At 42.3% G+C, this 20,657-nt stretch overlaps 1 protein-coding gene across 1 annotated transcript; it reads left to right on the forward strand.

Moving 5' to 3' along the window:
- The first annotated feature begins 13,616 nt into the window (after nt 1–13,616).
- Nucleotides 13,617–18,030, forward strand: ARMCX2 (armadillo repeat containing, X-linked 2). Its single transcript, XM_014452133.2, has 5 exons — nt 13,617–13,684; nt 14,297–14,379; nt 14,907–14,969; nt 15,281–15,357; nt 15,716–18,030. Exon 5 carries the CDS (start codon nt 15,830–15,832, stop codon nt 17,627–17,629), a length of 1,800 nt encoding a protein of 599 aa, XP_014307619.1. The 5' UTR covers nt 13,617–13,684; nt 14,297–14,379; nt 14,907–14,969; nt 15,281–15,357; nt 15,716–15,829; the 3' UTR covers nt 17,630–18,030.
- Nucleotides 18,031–20,657: the final 2,627 nt, after the last annotated feature.

Here is a 20,657-nt window from a genome sequence, read left to right on the forward strand (position 1 = left end):
TCTTGGTGCACCCCCTTGTGGCTTTGTGCACAACCTTGTTGTAGTTAAGCCTTGATTGTTGTAGGTATCACTGGGAGGAATTGACCTCCAGGCCAATTGGCTGTGAGAATCAGCTGTGTCTGCAGTGGGAGAACTTCTGTGCTGGAGACACCCTTCTGGGGCAAGACTTGCTTCAGTGGGGCTTTGGTGCTCACTGAGTCTGCCCCCTGAGTGTGTCCCTTATGGATCTGAGGAGTTGTAATCTGGATGGTCCCACTCTGACCACTGGGCACACTGGCTCTTGGATCTCTAAGGAGGTGCTAATTTAGCCACTGCCTGAGGCTACCCAGCAGGAGCTCAGCTGTGAAGCAATGCAAGTTGCTGTGGGACCTTGGGCCAGCTGCAAGTTTGTTAGGTAATTTTTTTGATATTAAAGTTTAAACATACAGCTTACAGTAATCAAAATAGTATGGTATTGGTGTAAATATGGACATATAGCTCATTAAAACAGATTAGAGAACACAGAAACGGACACATTTACAGGGTTAATTGAATTGATTTTCCACAATTTTTTAAATATGTTTTTATTGATTTCAGAGAGAGGGAGAGATATAGAAACATCAATGATGAGAGAGAATCATTGATTAGTTTCCTCCTGCATGCCCCCTACTGGGGATTGAGCCTGCAGCCCCGGCATGTGCTCTGACCAGGAATCGAATCCATGACCTCCTGGTTCATAGGTTAACACTCAACCACTGAGCCACACAGGCCAGGTTTCCACAGAATTTTTAAAGTAATTTTATAAGATAGTCTTTTCAACAAGTGGTGTGAGAACAATTGAATATCCATATGCAAAATGAAACAAAACCTTGACCTTCACTTCACATATTATGAAAAAATTCATCTCAATATGGATCATAGACCTAAATGTAAAATACAAAATCCAAAATTGTTAGAAAAGACATAGAAAAAAATATTTGTGACTTTGGGTTAAACAAAATGTTCTTAGACATAACATCAAAAGCATAATCCATTCAAATTGATAAATTTTATCATCAAAATTAAAACTATTATTCTGTTTAACAGCGAAACACACTGTTAAAATATTAAAAGAGACTACATGGTCTGGGAGGAGATATTGAAAATCATATATGTGTCTAATATAGGATTTATATCCAGAATACATAAAGAATTCTCAAAATCCCATAGTGAGAACACAAACAGCCCAATGTTAAAATGGGCAAAATATTTGAACCAGACACTTTACCAAATAAGATATACAAAAGGCAAATAAACAAATGAAAAGATGTTCAACATCATTATCATTAGAAAAATGCAATGTAAAAATCACAATGCAATCACACTTACCCTCTAGAATAACTGTACTCAAAGGGTTACCAATGTAAAATCTTGGAGGGGATATGGAGTAACTTGAACCATTATATAATAAACTTTGTACTTTCTAGATGAGAAGGCAGCAACAGCGCTAGTTTGAGCCTGATGGGGCAGTAACGGGCATTAATTCTGATAGTATGAGATAAGGGTTCCCTTTCCCAAGATACTATCTAATTTACTACAACAAATGACATGGAAAGTTCTCACATTCCAGCAGATTGGTTTGGAGTCCAGAATCCCTATTGATGAGATTTTTTATTGTATGGTCAACCAATAAACCAATTCTAGACTCATCCTCTAAAATAAAACTAAAAAGGTGAAACACATTTTCCTGGACTTCAGATCCCTGGAGGGTTTGGAAGGGGGCTCTAGACCCAGGTAACAGAAACACACTTCACTTAATAGTCAGGATTGTCCTGGTAACCTAATGGTTCACAGGACACCCTACTATAAAGCAGTATTTTGCATTTCAAAGAAGTGCACATTTTTCAAAATTTCCTTCTAAAAACATTTGTTTCTCAATGAGAAAAAAATGGAAGTAAGTTCTGGAAAATCTGAGACTTGCAATAGCAGGGTTATATTTGTTACAGGAATTTCAATAATAAAGGTTTTTTATAGCTATAACTTACAGCCATAAAACAGAGGCTTCAGTGAACAAATTCAGGGTTTGATTACATAGAGCATTTGCTCAGGAGTAGTGGCTCTTCTTTTCCTTATTACCAAAAGTTTTATCATTAGCACAGAGCTTTTTACACATTCTTAATCATTTTTATCACTTTAACAAAGCTTAAAGGCATCACAACCTCGTTGGTGTGTTCTTAAGCTTAAAACGCACATACACACACACACCACACACACACACACACACACACACACACACACACACACACACACAACACAGACAATAGGATGGTGAATGCCTGGGGTGGAAGGTGGGGAAGGGCTAGAAGGGGTCAATGTGGGGGAAAAGGGAACATATGTAATACTTTCATCAATAAGATTTAATAAACAAACACACACACACAGGTGACAGTGGATCCTGTTTTTGATGGCATTGATACCAACCACTTTTTACATAATGCAAATTAGAATTCCTAATGGAGATATCACTTTATATCCAGTTTTAATTATGAAAACATGGTTGTAAGAGAAATGTTTGTACTGAATAAAAGTAGTCCATGAGCTGGTACTTGGGAATCCTTGTTATGTAGACTTTTTAAAAACTTTTACATATATAATGTGCTCTAATATTTACAGATCTCACAACATTAAAAAGTATGTTTTTATTGTAAATTAAACTGGTTGGGGAGATGAGATTAAATTGAATTATAGTATAATTTCTCAATATTTAATTATTTTAACTAGATATGTTTTTAAAATGAGAAAGGACTTATCCAATGACTCACTATCTATAGGGTCTTGGTTAATTTACTTACCCTCTCCTGACTTCATCTGCCAAGTTGAGCAATGTAATTTGTGGTTTAAAGAGACAGGAATTTCGCCCCAGTCAAAAAAAACATTCCTCTCCTCTGTGAACATGTCAGTGAAGATGAAGAAATGCGGGGATTGTAAACAAGAGATATATATGTGTCCTATTTCAACAGTGTATCAAAGAGGTGGCAAGCCTAAGATAGAACAGCAACTCCAGCTTTGACAAAGATATCTGTTTCTCTGGCAAAGAGCAGAAGCACCAGAGCCATCAAGCATGAAATGAGTTTGCAATCTGGAACAATGTGTATTTCAGCAGACCATGTGGTTTTATACTTGAGGACTAAGGGAGCCACAACAATTAAAGAGGTTGATTTTTCTGCCATTTTAGCAAGATGGGGCACAAAGTTTAAATTCCTCCAAGGCACCTTGTATCCCTCAGAGCCATGTGCCACTACATGGATTTTAGATTAATGGGCAGCCCATTTTTTAAAAAATAATTCTTTATTGTTGAAAGTATTACATATGTCCCATTTTACCCCCATTGATCCCCTCCAACCCGCCCCCGCACCTTCCCCCTGTCCCAGGCCTTTAGCACCTTATTGTCAGTGTCCATGGGTTATGCATATATATGCATACTAGGTCTTTGGTTGATTACCTCCCACCCACCCTTCCCTGCCTTCCCTCTGAGATTCTGCACTCTGTTCCATGCTTACATGTCTCTGGATCCACTCCATTCATCAGTTTATTTTGTTACATAGATTCCACATATGAGTGAGATCATGTGATACTTGTCTTTCTCTGACTGACTTATTTCACTTAGCATTATACTCTCCAGTCCCTCCATGCTATCTCAAAGGGTAAGAGACCCTTCTTTTTTACTGCTGCATAGTATTCCCTGGTATAAGAGGACCACAGCTCTTTTATCCACTCATCTACTGATGGGCACTTGGGCTGTTTCCAGATCTTAGCTATTGTAAATTGTGCTGCTATGAACATAGGGGTGCATACATTCTTTCTGATTGGTGCTTTGGGTTTCTTAGGATACATTCCTAGAAGTGGGATCACTGGGTCAAATGTCAGATCCATATTTAAATTTTTAAGGAAATTCCATATGGTGTTCCATAATGGTTGGAACAGTCTGCATTCCACCAGCAGTGTACAAGGGATCCCTTTTCGCCAAATCCTCGCCAGCACTTGTCATTTGTTGATGGCAGCCATTCTGACAGAAGTGAGATGGTATGTCATTGTCATTTTGATTTGCATCTCTGGGATGATTAGTGATTTGAGCATTTTTTCATATGTCTCTTGGCCATCTGTATGTATTCTTTGGGGAACTGTCTATTTAGGTCCTTTGCCCATTTTTAAATTGGATTGTTTGCTTTTCTTTTGTTAAGTTGTATGAGTTCCTTATATATTTTGGATATTAACTTTTTATCAGATGTATCATTGCCAAATATGTTCTTTCATACAGTGGGCTCTCTTTTTGTTTTGTTGATTTTGCAGAAGCTTTTTATTTTGATATAGTCTCATTTGTTTACTAGCGGCCCAGTGCACGAATTCATGCATGGGTGGGGTCCCTAGGCCTGACCGCCAATCAGGGCCAAACAGGGCCAAGGCCGATTGGGACCTGCCAGATGGGAGGAGGGACCGCTGGCTGATTGGGGCCTGTCACCAAGGGGGAGAGACGGGGCGCGGGAGGTTGGCCACTGGCCCTGAGGAGGGAGCCAGCCCTTGGCCCCTGGGAAAGGGGCCGTGTCCACCATCACTCACCCCTGGTTCCCCATCCTAGCCGAGGGCCCAAAGGCCCCGGAGGGGTTGGGAGAGGAGGCAACGGTCACCAGGCCGGGTGCAGAAGGAACAGATGCAGGACACAGGTGCCCTAACACCGTGTGGTTCCCCGCCTCCTCCCCTCCTCCTTACCTCACCTCTGTGCCACCACTGCGGGGGGGCCGGCGGAGGGCTGATAGGAGCCTGCTGGCCAAGGGGAGGGACAGGGCCAGGAGGTTGGCCGCCAGCCCCAAGGAGGTATCCGGCCCTCAGGCCCCTGGGAAAGGGGCCACATATGCCACCACCCTCCCCCAGTTCCCTGTCCCAGCCCAGGCCCAAAGGCCCCGGTGGGGTCAGGAGAGGAGGCGATGGTCACTGGGCCAAGCGCAGAAGGAACAGACACCGGACGCTGACACCACTGGCCAGCCACGGGAGGTTGGCTTGGGAACGCACTGACCACCAGGGGGCAGCTTCTGCATTGAGCATCTGCCCCTGGTGGTCAGTGCACATCATAGCGACTGGTCGACCAGTTGTTCCAGTCATTCTGATCATTCAGTCCTAAAGGTCACTTAAGCTTATATATATACTAGAGGCCTGGTGCATGGATTCATGCACTGGTGGGGTCCCTCAGCCTGGCCTGTACCCTTTCGCAATCCAGGACCCCTCAGGGGATGTTGAACTGCCAGTTTCGGCTGAAGAGGTGTAGTAGTGTGCGAAGCGGCAGGCAGCCAGGGAGGAGCCCAAGCCCCAGCTGGGCGCCACACCGCTCCCACTCATCCCAGCCCCGTTGCGCCTGCTGCCACTTCTGGCGCTTGTTAGTGCTGCTGCCCAGAGGAAAGAGTAGGACCTCAATGTTGATAGACATATGATGCACCTGGAAGGCTGGATCTAACCAAGGCTCCCAGCCTTACCAAATTCTTGTGTACTCTGTGCCAGGCATGGCACAGAAGCTCCCTAACTGGCCCACCTGGGAACTTGGATGATGGAACAGCTGTAACTAGTATGGAAAGATATCCCTTCATAAATCTATCTCAACTTTAGTTTACAGTTATTTTTTTAGAAAATATTTCTAATAAATATTAACAATAATAAGTATTTTTAATATTTTTTAGAAAGTATAAAATTTTCTCTGAAGCAAGGAAGTACTGAATTGATCTGACTGAAAAAGGAAAAGTGGAGAATACAGAAGGACATAGAAATGAAATGTAAATTGATACTCTTGTGTCTGTTCCCTGGAAACAGAGGTTGAGATGGGGATGCTTGTGAAAATGGTTTATTGAAAGAGTATTCTTAGATGAAACATGTATGGAGGGAAAAGAGCAGCATAGGACCTTGTGATATTTCTTGCACAGCTGAGTCTGAAAATTGTTTCATACATGCTACACGAAAGGCCAGCAAAAGGGAAAGATTATGATTGCTATATTTTGTTATAATATAATCCATTTAAAGAATGTTTATGAAACATTTTCACTAACTAATAAAAGGCATAACCTGGCCCTAACCGGTTTGGCTCAGTGGATAGAGCGTCGGTCTGTGGATTCAAGGGTCCCAGGTTTGATTCTGGTCAAGGGCATGTACCTTGGTTGCGGGCACATCCCCAGTAGGGGGTGTGCAAGAGGCAGCTGATTGATGTTTCTCTCTCATCAATGTTTCTAACTCTCTATCCCTCTCCTTTCCTCTCTGTAAAAAACCAATAAAATATATATATTTTTTAAAAGGCATAACTTGCAGTGGAACCTGAAAAAAATCCAGAATAACATGCACAGTATAATTGCAGTAATGTTCAACATACACATCCACAGTCCTCCAAGGAAAGACAAGAAATGACAATTATTGGTGGCTTGTTTTTATTTTCTTCCTTACAGTTTTTGGTATTTCCTAAACTTTTTTGTAGTCAGGAATAATGTCTTGAATCATCTGGCCCTTTCTTGTTCTGCTTTCCACCCCAGGTCAGTTGGTATATGTAATACCAAGTGCCAGCTGGGATCACCAGTCTCACTACCATCAAGCCCAGATTCTGAGAATGGCCCATTCTGCAGGCGTATCTTTGGCTGGTGAAATTGCAGTCAAGCTGGATCTAGGGGGTAGGAGGGTGTTGGGGATGAGGGAAGAAGGAAATGAGTCCTTGGACTTCTCCTTATTTTGCATGGACAACCCCCATACATGTACATGGACAAGCAGACATGGACAGACCAATGCCAGAATCAGACAGGAACAAATAGGAGACAATGGGGACTTAGTGCTCTGGTAGATGCACCAACACCCGAAAGTGGGTCCAAACCCCAGAACTTTCCCTGTTCCAGGTCCATGTTGTCAAGCCTGTATCTCACCTGCTGGTCCCCCATCACTCAAGCTCCCCATAACTGCTTCCTCCCCTCCACTTTCTCAAGTCACTAACACATATCACTTCTCATTTCTGCTGGTACTGCCCTACCTTTACAAGGCACAAAATTAAAAAGAGGTGGAGTTCAGTGTCCTGGTGGAGAAACAGATAAGCGCCTCCAAACTGGAAATTGTACTGCTACCCTCCCCCTCACCCCAGGACTTTCCACTCAACATCCACCCTTACACCAACCCACGTTTCCTCCTCATCCTCCTCCTCTTTCCATGCCCAGTCACACCACCTCCAAGGAAATAGGGAGCTGGTTACCTGAGTGGGTTGACTTCAATATCGGAACCAAGACTTCGGCACATACTAGTAGATAAGCTCCTGGTCACCTGAGGTCTTGTCACTGGTGAGTTCAGATCCCAAATTTCTGCTTCCTTTATGAAACCTGTATGGAAGTAAAGAGAGCAGATAGGACCATGCGACCCATCCCTCCCTCCCTTTCCCCCTATCACAGCGGTTCTCAACCTGTGGGTCGCAACCCCTTTGGGGGTTGAACGACCCTTTCACAGGGGTCGCCTAAGATCATCGGAAAACACATATATAATTACATATTGTTTTGTGATTAATCACTATGCTTTAATTATGTTCAATTTGTAACAATGAAAATACATCCTGCATATCAGATATTTACATTACGATTCATAACAGTAGCAAAATTACAGTTATCAAGTAGCAACAAAAATAATTTTATGGTTGGGGGTCACCACAACATGAGGAACTGTATTAAAGGGTCACGGCATTAGGAAGGTTGAGAACCACTGTCCTACCACTTTGCAAATCAATGTCACTGTTTTAGTCTTTACACAGCCAACAAACCAGTTGTCTTTCTCTGACGCCTGAAAAGGGCACCTTCTCCTGAGCTACTGACCAATTCTACTGCTTCTCTGGGGAGATTGTTCCATCCTTTTCTATGTTCTCTCCACCTGTTTTTCTTTGGAATCACTAGTTTTACCTCTGCGGTCCTGACAAATATCTGGAAATGGGGATGGGGAAGGGGTGTCAGGAAAGGAAGCAAAAGAGTAGTAATGAGTTTATTATTTTCTTGTTACCAATATTCTGTTCCCTTTTAACATAAATATGAATTATTTTTATTATTAGAAAATATTATAGAAATGTTTTCATTTAAGAAAAAAGATCCACTTTTTTAAGAAAGGCATGTATCCATTCTAACAGGTGTGAGGTAGTATCTCATTGTGGTTTTGATTGGCATTTCCCTTATAACTGGTGATGTTGAGTATCTTTTCATAGATCTGTGCCCATCTGTGTGTCTTCCTTGGAAAAGTATGTATTTTTGTATGACTTATTTATATATTTTGGATATTGCCCCCTTATAGGAAGTATCGTTTGGAAACACCTTCTCCCATTAAATTGGTTGCCTTTTTGTTTTGTTGGTTTCTTTTGCTGCACAGAAGCTTATTAGCTTGATGTATTCCCATTTATTTATTGTTTTACTTCCCTTGCCTTTATGGTTAAATTTGTAGAAACCCCACTGAGACTAAGGTCCATAAGTTTAGTCCCTATGTTTTCTTCTATGTATTTCATTGTTTTGGGTTTTATATTTAAGTCTTTGATCCATTTTGAGTTAACTTTCATGATTCGTGTCAGATAGCAATCTACTTTCTTTTCTTTCTTTCTTTTTTTCTTTCTTTATTTATTTCTTACTTTTTTTTGCAGGCAGCTTTCCAGTATTCTCAACACCATTTAATTTATTGAAAGGCTCCTTTGCTTAAAATTAGTTGCCTATCTATGTGTGAGTTTATTTCTGGGCTCTCAATTCTGTTCCATTGCTCTTTTTTTCTGCCAATACCATATATTATCAATAAGATATGAAATAACAAGTGTTGGAGAAGATGTGGAGAAAAGGGAACCCTTGTACACTGGTGGTGGGAATGTAAATTGGTATAACCAATATAGAAAACAGTATGGAGGTTCCTAAAAAAATTTAAAATAGAGCTACCATATAACCCAGCAATGAGAAATTAGAAAACATTTATTTGTAAAGAAACATGTAACCTTATGTTTATTGCAGCATTATTCACAATAGGCAAGACATGGAAACAACCTAAGTGTCCTTTGATGGACAGCTGGATAAAGAAGATGTGATACATACATACAGTGGAATACTACTCAACCATAGAAAGATTAAGTATTGCTATTTGTGAAAACATGGATGGATCTTGAGAATATTATGCTAAGTGAAATAAGTCATGTAGAAAAGGATAGACAAGACCTGTATGATTTCACTCATGTGTGTTATATAAAACAAAAAGCAGCAAATGAACAACAAACAAAACAAAAACTCATAGATACAGAAAACAGAGTGATGTTTACTAAAGGAGCTCGGAAGAGGGCAAAGAGGGTAAAAGGGATGAAAGGAGACTAGATTTCAGGTGGTGAGCACACAATAAAGTATACAGATGATATATTATAAAGATGTACACCTAAAATTTACATAATGTTATTACCAGTTAACCTAATATATGTAATAAATTTTTAAATGTAAAAAGCCATGTATCATAAACAACCATTCTCTCTGCATAATGAGTTTTACACATGCCACTCAAAGCAATTTTAATCTCTTCCACATCTCATCACATAACAAGACCCTAATTTAACTAATTACTTGTCTGAAAGTTTGCCAATATGATATTATGACATAACTAACTAGGCTTTAATTCTGGAATGCAAGAGAGTGGTTCAGTGTTTGAAACCTTTCATTCATTTATTCAATACATTTATTGACTATTTACTACATGCAGTGCATTATTCTTGATGCTGTGGTTACAGCAGTGAATAAAACAGACCTAAATCTCTAAACTTTTGGTCTTTACATTGTAGTGAGAGAGACAAACAATAAAAAGATAAAATATATAGTATATTGTTAGTGGTACATACTAAAAAGAAAAAAATTAAAGGCAGGAAAAGATATGAAAAGTCGAGATGGGTTGAGCTTTTAGATGGAGTGACCAGGGAAGGAATCACTAGAAAGATGACCTTTTGAGTAAAGACTTGAAGTCAGTGAGAAATCTAAGTATGGTGATTTCTGGGGGAAGACTATCCCAGGTAGGAGGACAAGCAAATACAAAAGTTTTGTGAAGGCATACAGTCTAATATGTTCCAGGAACATCCAGGAGGTCAGGATGGCTGAGCTAGAGAGAGATCAATAAAAGATGAGGCAGATTTCGCTTAGCATAATGCTCTCTAGTTCCATCCATGCTGTTGCAAATGGTAAGAATTCCTTCTTTTTTACAGCAGTGTAGAATTCCATAAAGATGAGGCAGAGAGGTAATAAGGTTGTAGAAAGAAAGGCCTTGTGAATTTGAGTAAAAACATTTGCATTTACTTTAAATGAGAAGAGGAGAAGGAGTTTAAATTCAGAGGATGTGTTGAGAATAGACCAGTGGTTTGTTCTCAGCCTTCTGGCCCTTTAAATACAGTTCCTCATGTTGTGACCCAACCATGAAATTATTTTCGTTGCTACTTCATAACTGTAATGTTGCTACTGTTATGAATCGTAATGTAAATATCTGATATGCAGGATGGTCTTAGGCGACCCCTGTGAAAGGGTCGTTCAACCACCAAAGGGGTCGCGACCCACAGGTTGAGAACCACTGGAATAGACTATAGGGAAACTAAAGTGACAGGGAGGCTGGTCTATCTATACCATTCATTACAACAACGAACTGAAGGAGAAACTTACCCATTTCTAATTTAAAAAAACGAAACAACTACTAGCATAATACAAAAAGAATGAAACTTAATTTATGCAATAAAGAATTATATATAATTTAATGAATTATTATTGGTTAAATTAAATTAGATATTTAAAAATCCTTAACCTGATGAAGAACATATCAAAGACTCTTCTGACCTGCCATATTCCTCACTCCTTGTGGGCTACCAAGCCTACAGAACTTACAATCTGCCTCCACTCTGTGACATTATTTCTTTGTACCACTTTTTTTTTGCAGTATTGGCAAACATAAATGAAATTAGCCTTGAAAAAGGAGAGAATATATCAGAAACAGCAAAATTTATACTAAATGATGAAACAAAAGAAGCATTTCAACTTCCTTCAAGAATAAGATAAGGAGGTGCTCAAGCACCACCATTACTCAACATAGTTCTGGAGGTTCTAGTCAATGTAACACACAAAGAAAAGAAAAAAAGGTATAAATATTGTAAAGGAAGAAATGAAAAAAATCATAATTTGTAGATTGTCTGAGGTATGTATACATACCTCAAAAACTAAAGGTATCACCTGAAAATTATTGGAATTAATAAGACAGATTTTTATTGGCAGATATAAAATAAATATATAATGGTATATAACATTTTCCTGAAATGGGAAATTACCTATCAGACGCTAAAATTGGAGAAAGGAATAGCATGTCAGCAATAAAGACTACTAAATACTTAGAAAAAACCTAAAAAGTAATAGGAATTAGCTAAAGAAACTTATGAAATTTGATTAACAAACATACAAATAGATCTGAGCAAAATGAAGACATATCTTATTCATGGAGGGGAGCTCTCAATTTAAGATGTCAATGTTCCTCAAATTAATCTGCATATTTCTGCAATTACAATACAAATTCCAAATACTTATTATTTGCTTCTTGTTACTCAATTTGGAACTCAATTAATAAGCATAAATGCACTTACCAATATGTTCATAAAAAGAAAGAAATTGTTAGTAGTGGCTGGGAGTGGAAAATATATTACTTCATATATTTCCTTATTGTTTTGAATATTTTAACCACTAATACATATTACTATTATTACCAGAAAAACACACACAAGAGATTCCTAATCTGAACTAGTCTATATAACACAGATTCTCTAGGTCATTGTATGGATTCTCTATATCTGTGGTAGTAGTCACAGACCTCTTGAGACCTCTGTTTTTGGAAAGTAAATACACACATACACTCAATAGCAAAATCTTGCATAGAATTTCACATGACCACAGAGGTGGCCAGTTGAGAATGCCTACTCTAGGTTAATCAGGTGGTCAGTGGGGAGAGTCCTTTGGGGCACTGCATATATTTAGTTGTGGGGTCACCAAAGTGGGTGTGGGCTGCAGGTCATGACCCTGTAGCAAAGCTAGGTTCTCCATGAGTGCCCTGCAGTGAAGAGGCCAGAGGTGAGAGGAGGCTGCACCTCTCAGGCCAGGTGGTAGCAGCAGACAGTATAAAGAGCAATGTTAACTCTTGCACCTTGAATGAGGGCAGCGCAGGCAGGCCTGGGTGCTTCCCCAACAATCACTTCTCCAGGTTTTATGGAAACCCACAGCTGCAGGGGTAGGTGGGAACAACAATCCCTCCTATGCATTCCTGAGTTACCTGTGTGGGAATTTAGGGGAGAGAAGGATGGAAGAAGCCAAAGGCATTTACTCAGTTTGGTCACCTGAGTAAAGGTGGCATTTATCATCTTGGTCACCTGTTTATGTATACCTCTGGGTTAGCAAGTCAGGTGCCTGACTGCAGGGGATGAGAAGCTCTGGCAGATAGGAGTGGGTAGAGAGGGAGCACCTTCCCCTGTCCCCTTGAGGATTTGACCATCTCTGCATCCCTCACATCAGTCATTTCCTTGGCCTGACAGCGCTTCCTTTTGCCTAGAGCTGAATCACAAAACTGTAAACTAATCCAAGGACAGGTGTTCAAAACTGTCATGGTTACAGCCACCAAATTACAGGAGGTTCACACAGCAGTCAGCAGTGGTTTGGGAACATTAAATAAATGTGCCCGCTAACAACAAGAGAGGATCATTTATTTGTCCAACTTAAAAGGTGTCCCAGAAAGAGAAAAAGAAGGATATTATTTGTCCAAAGTAAGATCAGACAACTGAACACCTCTCCATGGGCCAATTTATAGATCATATGGAAACATGTTTATCAGAGAAATTCCATTTTTAAATGTTTAAATACCTTAGTGTGTTTTGAAAACTATATCCCATGTGGCCAGTAGAATTCATTTTCTATGTGGTAAAAATGAACCAATATTAATGGTGCCTTCCAATATTAGTGTGAAATCTTTTTTATAAAACACCCACTCTTTTTTGTTGCTGCTTCCCACACCGAGCTCTTGTACTTACTATTATAATGAAGGGTGGTGATAGCTTTAAAAACAAAACCAAGGAATGTAACAGAAGTGTAGCCCCACTCCCACCTCTTGTCTCCTTTCCTATACTCTGACCCTTAACTATACTGGAGTAGGGGCCCAACTACAGGGGAAGTGATGGGCACCAGGTGACCAGGAATTGGAGGTGGAGCCAGGGAAGAGTGTCCAGTTGCCTAAAAGAGAATGAGACAATTCCCCAACAACAACAAAAAGGTTAAAATTGTCAATAACCCCAGAAGATATATCTCCCTCCCCGGTAGCCAGAGAAAGGCAAATTCTAACACATGGAAAGGGGACTTACTTTTGGCTTCTGGGACTACAAAGACAAAAAAAAAAATGAGTGACAGGACCTAATGTGTTAGGGTGAAGTGAGAGTGGAGGTAAAGGCGGAGGCTCGTTCTTTTGGTGGGAGTGGATACTGGAGACTCAAGCTTACTGGCGAGGCGGCCCTCACGTGACTAAGAGCTGACGTGGGCAAAGGTACTTAAAGCCCTGATCGCTGTCCTCCGTCCTCCTCTGGGTACCAACTCTATTTTGCTGCGCACTGCTATGCGCTTAACCCAGGCGAGGAGGAGGAGAACATTCCCCCAGATCCGGGCAGGTGGGTGTGAGGGTGGGCATGACCTGGCACTCCTGAAAAGGGTAGTCCCGAGATGCGGGAGTTTGAGGCCACGGGCACCACCGCCTCGCCTGCTCCTGGCCGGCTTTCCAGACCCCCGTGCTCAGTCGCATTTCATTTTGGTGGGCGGCGGGGAGAAGGGGAAGGGGGACATAAAGACTGATATACTTGGGGAGAATCCGCTTACTTCCCCTCCCAACCAATGTGTTTTGGTTTTGGTTTTGACACCCAGGCCCTGCACCCCACATCCCATCTTGTTTTGAGGGGAGCAGGGAAGGGAAATAAACGTGGCAGCGCAATAAGGCCTTGGAGAGGTTGGGAGAAGGTAACCGGAGGGATACGCTTTTTGGAAACAATCTGGCAGGTTCACTCCCACCCTCACTTTGCAGATACCTTCCCCCACCCCACCATCCTCCCTGAACCCTCCCCTTCCCCCTCAGCCCCCGCCGGCTGTGTGTCCTTTGGGGGTGCTGGGAAATGGGTGTGCCAGCCTCTGTAGGGGAGATGGAGGGTTTGGCGCTGGGCTTCACAGGAGGGGGGACCCGAAAGAATCTGGAATTAAACCACGGTGCTAACTCCCAGGCTGCTTTCCAGACACCTCCGGCCCACACAGTCCTTCATCTCCGTTTCTGCAGTCCTGGAATAGAAGTCCGATTACCCTGGCAGGAGAAATGGCGGTTAGCGTGGTATTTGGAGGGGCGGGGGGGGGGGGGGGGGGAGGGGAGGGGGGCTGATCCCAGATGGAGCGGAGAAACTGGAAAATCACTACCCTCCGACACTGGGGCTCCTGTTCTGCAGGTTAATGCTAGGCCGGGGGGGCTGGGAACTGAAGGACGAATGGTCACAGGGGAGGGACAAGACTGCTTGTCAGTAATGCTTGGTCCCATGTCCCATCCAGCTCTCACTGCATTCTCGCCCCGCCCCCTCCTACCACAGCCCTGGAGAAGGGGTGTGGCAGTCTGTCCCGGAGAAATGGCGGACAGGGGGGCGGGGCAAAGGGAAGGAGGGGGTGAGTGCGTGGGGAGACTACGCAGGAGTTGGAGATTGAGGTGCTAAGGGGGGAGGTAAGAAGAATTGAGAAAATTGGGAGGTGGACCCATTTGTCATTCTCCTTTGTAACTGCTAAAAGGCAATTGTGGAGACGCGTCCTGGGTGTGTTATATTCACCACGCTCCAATGTCAACTGTATATTTCTGCTCTGCAGTCTTCCCTTAAGATGAAGCTCTAACTGAACGGAAGGAGGGAGAAACAGTCCTGAATCTTTCAGGTTAGTGTGGGAATGAAAACTGTGGAAACCCCTGGTGTAGGTGTGGCAGAAATCAGAGCAGATCTGTGACCAGAGGAACCTCTTCCCCCATCTTCTTCTTTACAAGACACACTTTCCCTGGTCCTGTCCTTTCAGTAAAGAGAAAGGGGTGTGGCATCTGCCTTCTTAATGAATGGCTAGGGAAGGAAGGGATACAGGTGGAAAGAAGAGGCCTGTGAGAGAGAAACTTGGCCCACAGGGGGTCAAATTAGAAAGGAAATAGAATCCAGCTACCAAAGACCCCAAACCCCCTTTCTGTGATCTCTTCACAGGTCTGTCTGCCTTTTGGGCCCTACAGAACTATAAGCCTGTTGGAAAAGGACAAACTGCTCCTCCTCACAGCAGATTGGTATGTGAATGAGCACCATTTGGAGACCTTTGGGGTCGTGAGGAGAGTATCAGTGCAGAATCTGGGATCTCTGAGTTATCTACTCTCATCCAGCTTTACTGATGTCAGTACTGCCTCGTTCCCCATGTAGGTGCTGGGAAAGTGTGTGTTTTGGCATTGGGCAGGGCAGGCTAGGGGTGAAGATGTAGAAAATGTTGGAAAACCAGAGTCTTGAATCAGCAAACACAGGCCTGGACACCTGTGTCTGAGTACTAGCCAACCCACCAAGCATTATGTCCCCCAAATTCTCCTTTAAGTAGGCCTGGTTAGGCACAAAGTGAGCCAGAGCCCTAAGCCTCATTTCTATCCTTAACCTCAGGTCCTGCTTGGCTTGCAACCTCTATAGAACTTGTGAGCCTTGCCCTGACGGGCACACATCCTGCTTGGGCAAGCCAGCTCCACGCCCTGATCAGAGAATCGTTTGAGCTGCACCATGAGCCGAGTTCGGGATGCTGGCTGTGTAGCTGCTGGGATAGTGATCGGGGCAAGTGCCTGGTACTGTGTCTACAAATACACCAGGAGAAGAAACCAGATGAAGAAGAGACTGGCTAAGCCCAAGACCAGGGCTCTGGCAGGGACTGGAGCCAGGGCTAGATCAGGACTAAGGGCTGGATTCACAATTGACCTTGGGCCAGGATTCCATCCTCCAACTCCAGTCTGCACTGGGGCAGAGGACAAGGCCCAGGATGAAGCCTCTGCCCTGTACATAAATGCAGCTGAGGTAGTGGCCCCAGCTGCATTCAGTGCTGAGGCTCAGAGTGGGGCTGGAAGTCAGGCCCTGGAAACAGAAGGGGCCTGGTTTGGGCCTCAGTCCGAATCAGTAGTTGGGGCGGAAGTGGCTTCTACAATGGCACCACCTCAAGGGGAGGCAGAGGCCCTCATAACTGCAGAGGTCCCCACAATGGCAGGGGCTCCCAAAATGACAGACACCCCTGGCACAACAGAAGTTCCTCGAATGCCTGCGGTGCCTCCCGGGACTCCAGCACCTACTGAGGCAGCAGCACCTACTGAAGCAGCAGAAGCTCCTGTACTGGCCGCACTTTCTGAGGCTGTAGAGGCTCTGGGGACCTCAGGGTCCCCTAAAACAGTGGCAGCCACCAAGAAAGCAACTCCTGGGTCTCAGACTGGGGCTATACCTAAAGCCGGGTCAGCGACTGGAGCTGTACCCAAAGGTGGAGCCAAGGGTGGAACCAGGTCCCGGACTGGAGGCAAGGGCAAGGGCAAGAAAAACAGCAAGGTTGAAGTAGACCAATTGGGGCTGGGATTCCGCCCTGGGGATGGGGCTGCAGCAGCTGCTGCAGCCTCTGCTAATGGGGGACAGGCCTTCCTGGCAGAGGTCCCTGATTCTGAGGAAGGGGAATCTGGGTGGACTGACACAGAGTCAGAGTCAGACTCTGAGCCTGAGACCCAGCAAAGAGGAAGGGGGAGGAGACCCGTTCCCATGCAGAAGCGCCCCTTTCCTTATGATATTGATGAGATTCTGGGTGTCCGCGATCTCAGGAAAGTACTTGCTTTGCTTCAGAAATCGGATGATCCTTTCATCCAGCAGGTAGCTTTGCTCACTCTGAGCAACAATGCCAATTATTCATGCAACCAAGACACAATTCGCAAATTGGGAGGCCTCCCAATTATTGCAAATATGATCAACAAAACCGATCCCCACATTAAGGAAAAAGCCTTAATGGCCATGAATAACCTGAGTGAGAATTATGAAAATCAGGGCCGGCTTCAGGTATACATGAATAAAGTGATGGATGATATCATGGCCTCAAACCTGAACTCAGCAGTACAGGTAGTTGGACTAAAATTTTTAACAAATATGACTATTACTAATGACTACCAGCACCTGCTTGTCAATTCTATTGCAAACTTTTTTCGTTTGTTGTCTCAGGGAGGTGGAAAAATCAAGATTGAGATTTTGAAAATACTTTCAAATTTTGCTGAAAATCCAGATATGTTAAAAAAGCTGCTCAGCACCCAAGTGCCATCATCATTTAGTTCCCTCTATAATTCTTATGTGGAATCAGAAATTCTTATTAATGCTCTTACTCTCTTTGAGATCATCTATGACAATCTCAGAGCAGAAGTATTCAACTACAGAGAATTCAATAAAGGTTCCCTTTTTTACTTGTGCACTACATCTGGGGTGTGCGTTAAGAAAATTCGAGCCTTAGCAGATCACCATGACCTCTTGGTGAAAGTGAAAGTTATAAAACTAGTTGACAAATTCTGATTGGCTATGTGCTCTCAAAAGACTTGAAGACATTTCTTGGTTTTGCAGTCTGGAAGCAATGAAAATTGAAAGTTACTGCTTCTCTATTTGCCCATATAGTAAAGTGATCCTTTCAGCTGCCAGTTTTGAATAATGTATCATCCAGAGTGATATTATCTGTGACAGTCTCCAGCTTTAAGCTGAACCATTTGATGAATACCAAATAAATAGTCCTCTTGTACTGAAAACACATTTGTGACTAATTATGCTGCTTGAATGGAAATATTTTTATTGGTTCCTCTGTGAATTGACAGTGAACTTGTCCATTATTAATAGCCTACACTTCTATCATTTGTTTTTATTTGAATCTATCCACCAAAGACTTCATTTGTGTAACATCAATAAAGTTGTATGTTTTGGCTAACAAAAAAATTGTTCTCGTGCTTCCATTTAAAATCTAACTGGAGAGATAAGGTGCATAAATACAAAAGGATTGCTAACAGTATCTAAGCACATGCCCATTGTGAAATATGCTGTCTGGCTAAATGAAGCAGAAGTTGCTAGAAAGCTTCAAAGAAGAAGGGCACACTTAAGCTGGGCCCTGGAGAACAGCATGAGAAAACAGAAGGGCATCCAGGAAGTGGGAAATAGCTTGAATAAAGGTACAGAGGTGGGAAATCTGTTTCTGTGATAAGAAGGTAACCAGATTGACCGGAATGGAAGCTGTAGGTAGAGCAGTAATAAGAGAAAAGGTGGAAATGTAGGATGAGAAAAGCTTGGGGAAGATTCTGACCCCAAGTTGAGATATTGAAATATTATCCTGTCATATTCTGAGAGTTACTGGATATTTTTGACAAAAAGAAAAATAATCTGGTGGCAATGTGCAAAATAGATTGAAGCTGGGCTGGGGTTAGATGTGGAGACTGGAAACAAGAACACTTGTTAGGAACTTATGATAAATCAGGCATGAGATGATGAAGAGTAAAATAGGGTGGTGACTATAGCAACGGGTAGGGAGTGATGGTAATAAGAGACTCTTACCAAAGAAATACCAAGATCTGCTATCTTATTTGACTATAGGTTGACAAAGGAAGGATTGTATAATCTGGCACAGGTCCTAACAGAGAAAATTATCTTTCTTGGGCAATTCTGGTGACCAAGTAATGCTAAAGTGAGTTATCATTATTAATGTTGAGAAAAAGCAGTGTGACAGATAGAATGACTTTTGGTGCAAAGAATGTTTTTCCCCTTTGGGTTAGAGGTCTAGGGCTGCCTTCTTTTAGAAGAGGGGCATGTGGTGAGACTTTTATGGGAATCCTACTCGCACTCCTGAGTTCACTTAAAAGCAGATCCATCTTCCTTCTTCTCCTCACTGGCCCACTGAAACAATGAAAGAAGAAAATGGAAAAGGTCCCAGAAATTTAAAAAAACCAGACCACTTTCTTGCCACTCATTACAAAATCCTCATTTGTGTTCAAGTGTGTGGTTGGCTCTGGCAGGGATAGAGATAGGGACCCTGGGGAATTGGGCACATAGAAAAGGGACAGATTTGCTTTATATAGTGGTACAACTTATCTGGGAGACCATTTGGTAATCTTCATAAGAAGCTTTAAAGATGTACATGCCTTTCAACCAAGCATTGCACTGGTAGGATTTTTTACTAAAGAAATAATCAAATAATTGTACACGGAAGAATATATAAGGATGTTCATTTGAGCACTGTTTCTAAGAGAGAAAAATTACCAGCAACTTAAATGTCTAACACTATGTAATTGTCTAAATAATAAGTGGTACGCCCACACAATAAAATATTATGCAACTATTAAAAACTGCTATACTTCTATAATTTGGAATGAAAAGACTTTTGTTTGCCAATTGTAAGAGTCTGTGGATGGATTCACAGGCAAGTTTTACCAAACATTCAAAGGAGAGCTGCACCTAAATCCTCAAACTATTCCAAAAAACCCAAGAGGAAGGAAAACTTCCAAGCTCTTTTTATGAGGCCAGCATTATCTTAATTCTAAAACCAGATAAAGCCAAAACCGGTTTGGCTCAGTGGATAGAGCGTCGGCCTGCGGACTGAAAGGTCCCAGGTTCGATTCCGGTCAAGGGCATGTACCTGGGTTGCGGGCACATCCCCAGTAGGAGATGTGCAGGAGGCAACTGGTCGATGTTTCTCTCTCATCGATGTTTCTAACTCTCTATCTCTCTCCCTTCCTCTCTGTAAAAAATCAATAAAATATATTTTTAAAACCAGATAAAGACACTAAAAAGAAAATTACAGGCCAATATCCCTGATGAATATAGATGCTAAAATTCTCTACAAAATATTAGCAAATCAAATCCAGCAATATATTTTAAAAAATCATACACCATAACCAAGTGAGATTTATTCCAGGATGCAAGGCTGGTACAATATTCGCAAATTAATAAACGTGATACATGACATAAATAAATTGAAAGACAAAAATCACATGATCATATCAATAGACACAGAAAAAGCATTCGACAAAATCCAACACCCATCTATAATAATAAAAGCGTAATATGCTAATTAGACCAGACATCCTTTCAGAGGAAGGCAGGGCTGTGAGGGAAGCCCGGGTCCCGGGTGCCAGAGGGAAGCCAGTGCTGGCAGCGGGGGAAGGAAGGCCTACTCTTGCACAAATTTTGTGCATCGGGTCTCTAGTTTTTGATAAAAAAAACTCAGCAAAGTTGGAACAGAGGGAGCATATTTCAACATGATAAAGGTCATATATGACAAACCTACAGCAAACATCATACTCAATGGGTGAAAACTAAAAGCATTTCCCCTAAGAACAGGAACAAGACAGAGATGTTCACTTTCACCACTCTTATTCAACATAGTACTGGAAGTCCTAGCCACAGCTATCAGACAAGAAGAAATAAAAGGCATCCAAATTGGAAAGAATGAAGTAAAACTCTCATTATTTGCAAAAGACATTATATTGTACATAGAAAACCCCAAAGCCTTAGCCGGTATGGCCCAGTGGATAGAGCATCGTCCTGGGGACTGAAGAGTCCTGAG

The sequence above is a fragment of the Myotis lucifugus genome, unplaced genomic scaffold, assembly GCF_000147115.1.
Source record: "Myotis lucifugus unplaced genomic scaffold, Myoluc2.0 scaffold_13, whole genome shotgun sequence".
In the NCBI taxonomy this organism is placed as follows: domain Eukaryota; kingdom Metazoa; phylum Chordata; class Mammalia; order Chiroptera; family Vespertilionidae; genus Myotis; species Myotis lucifugus.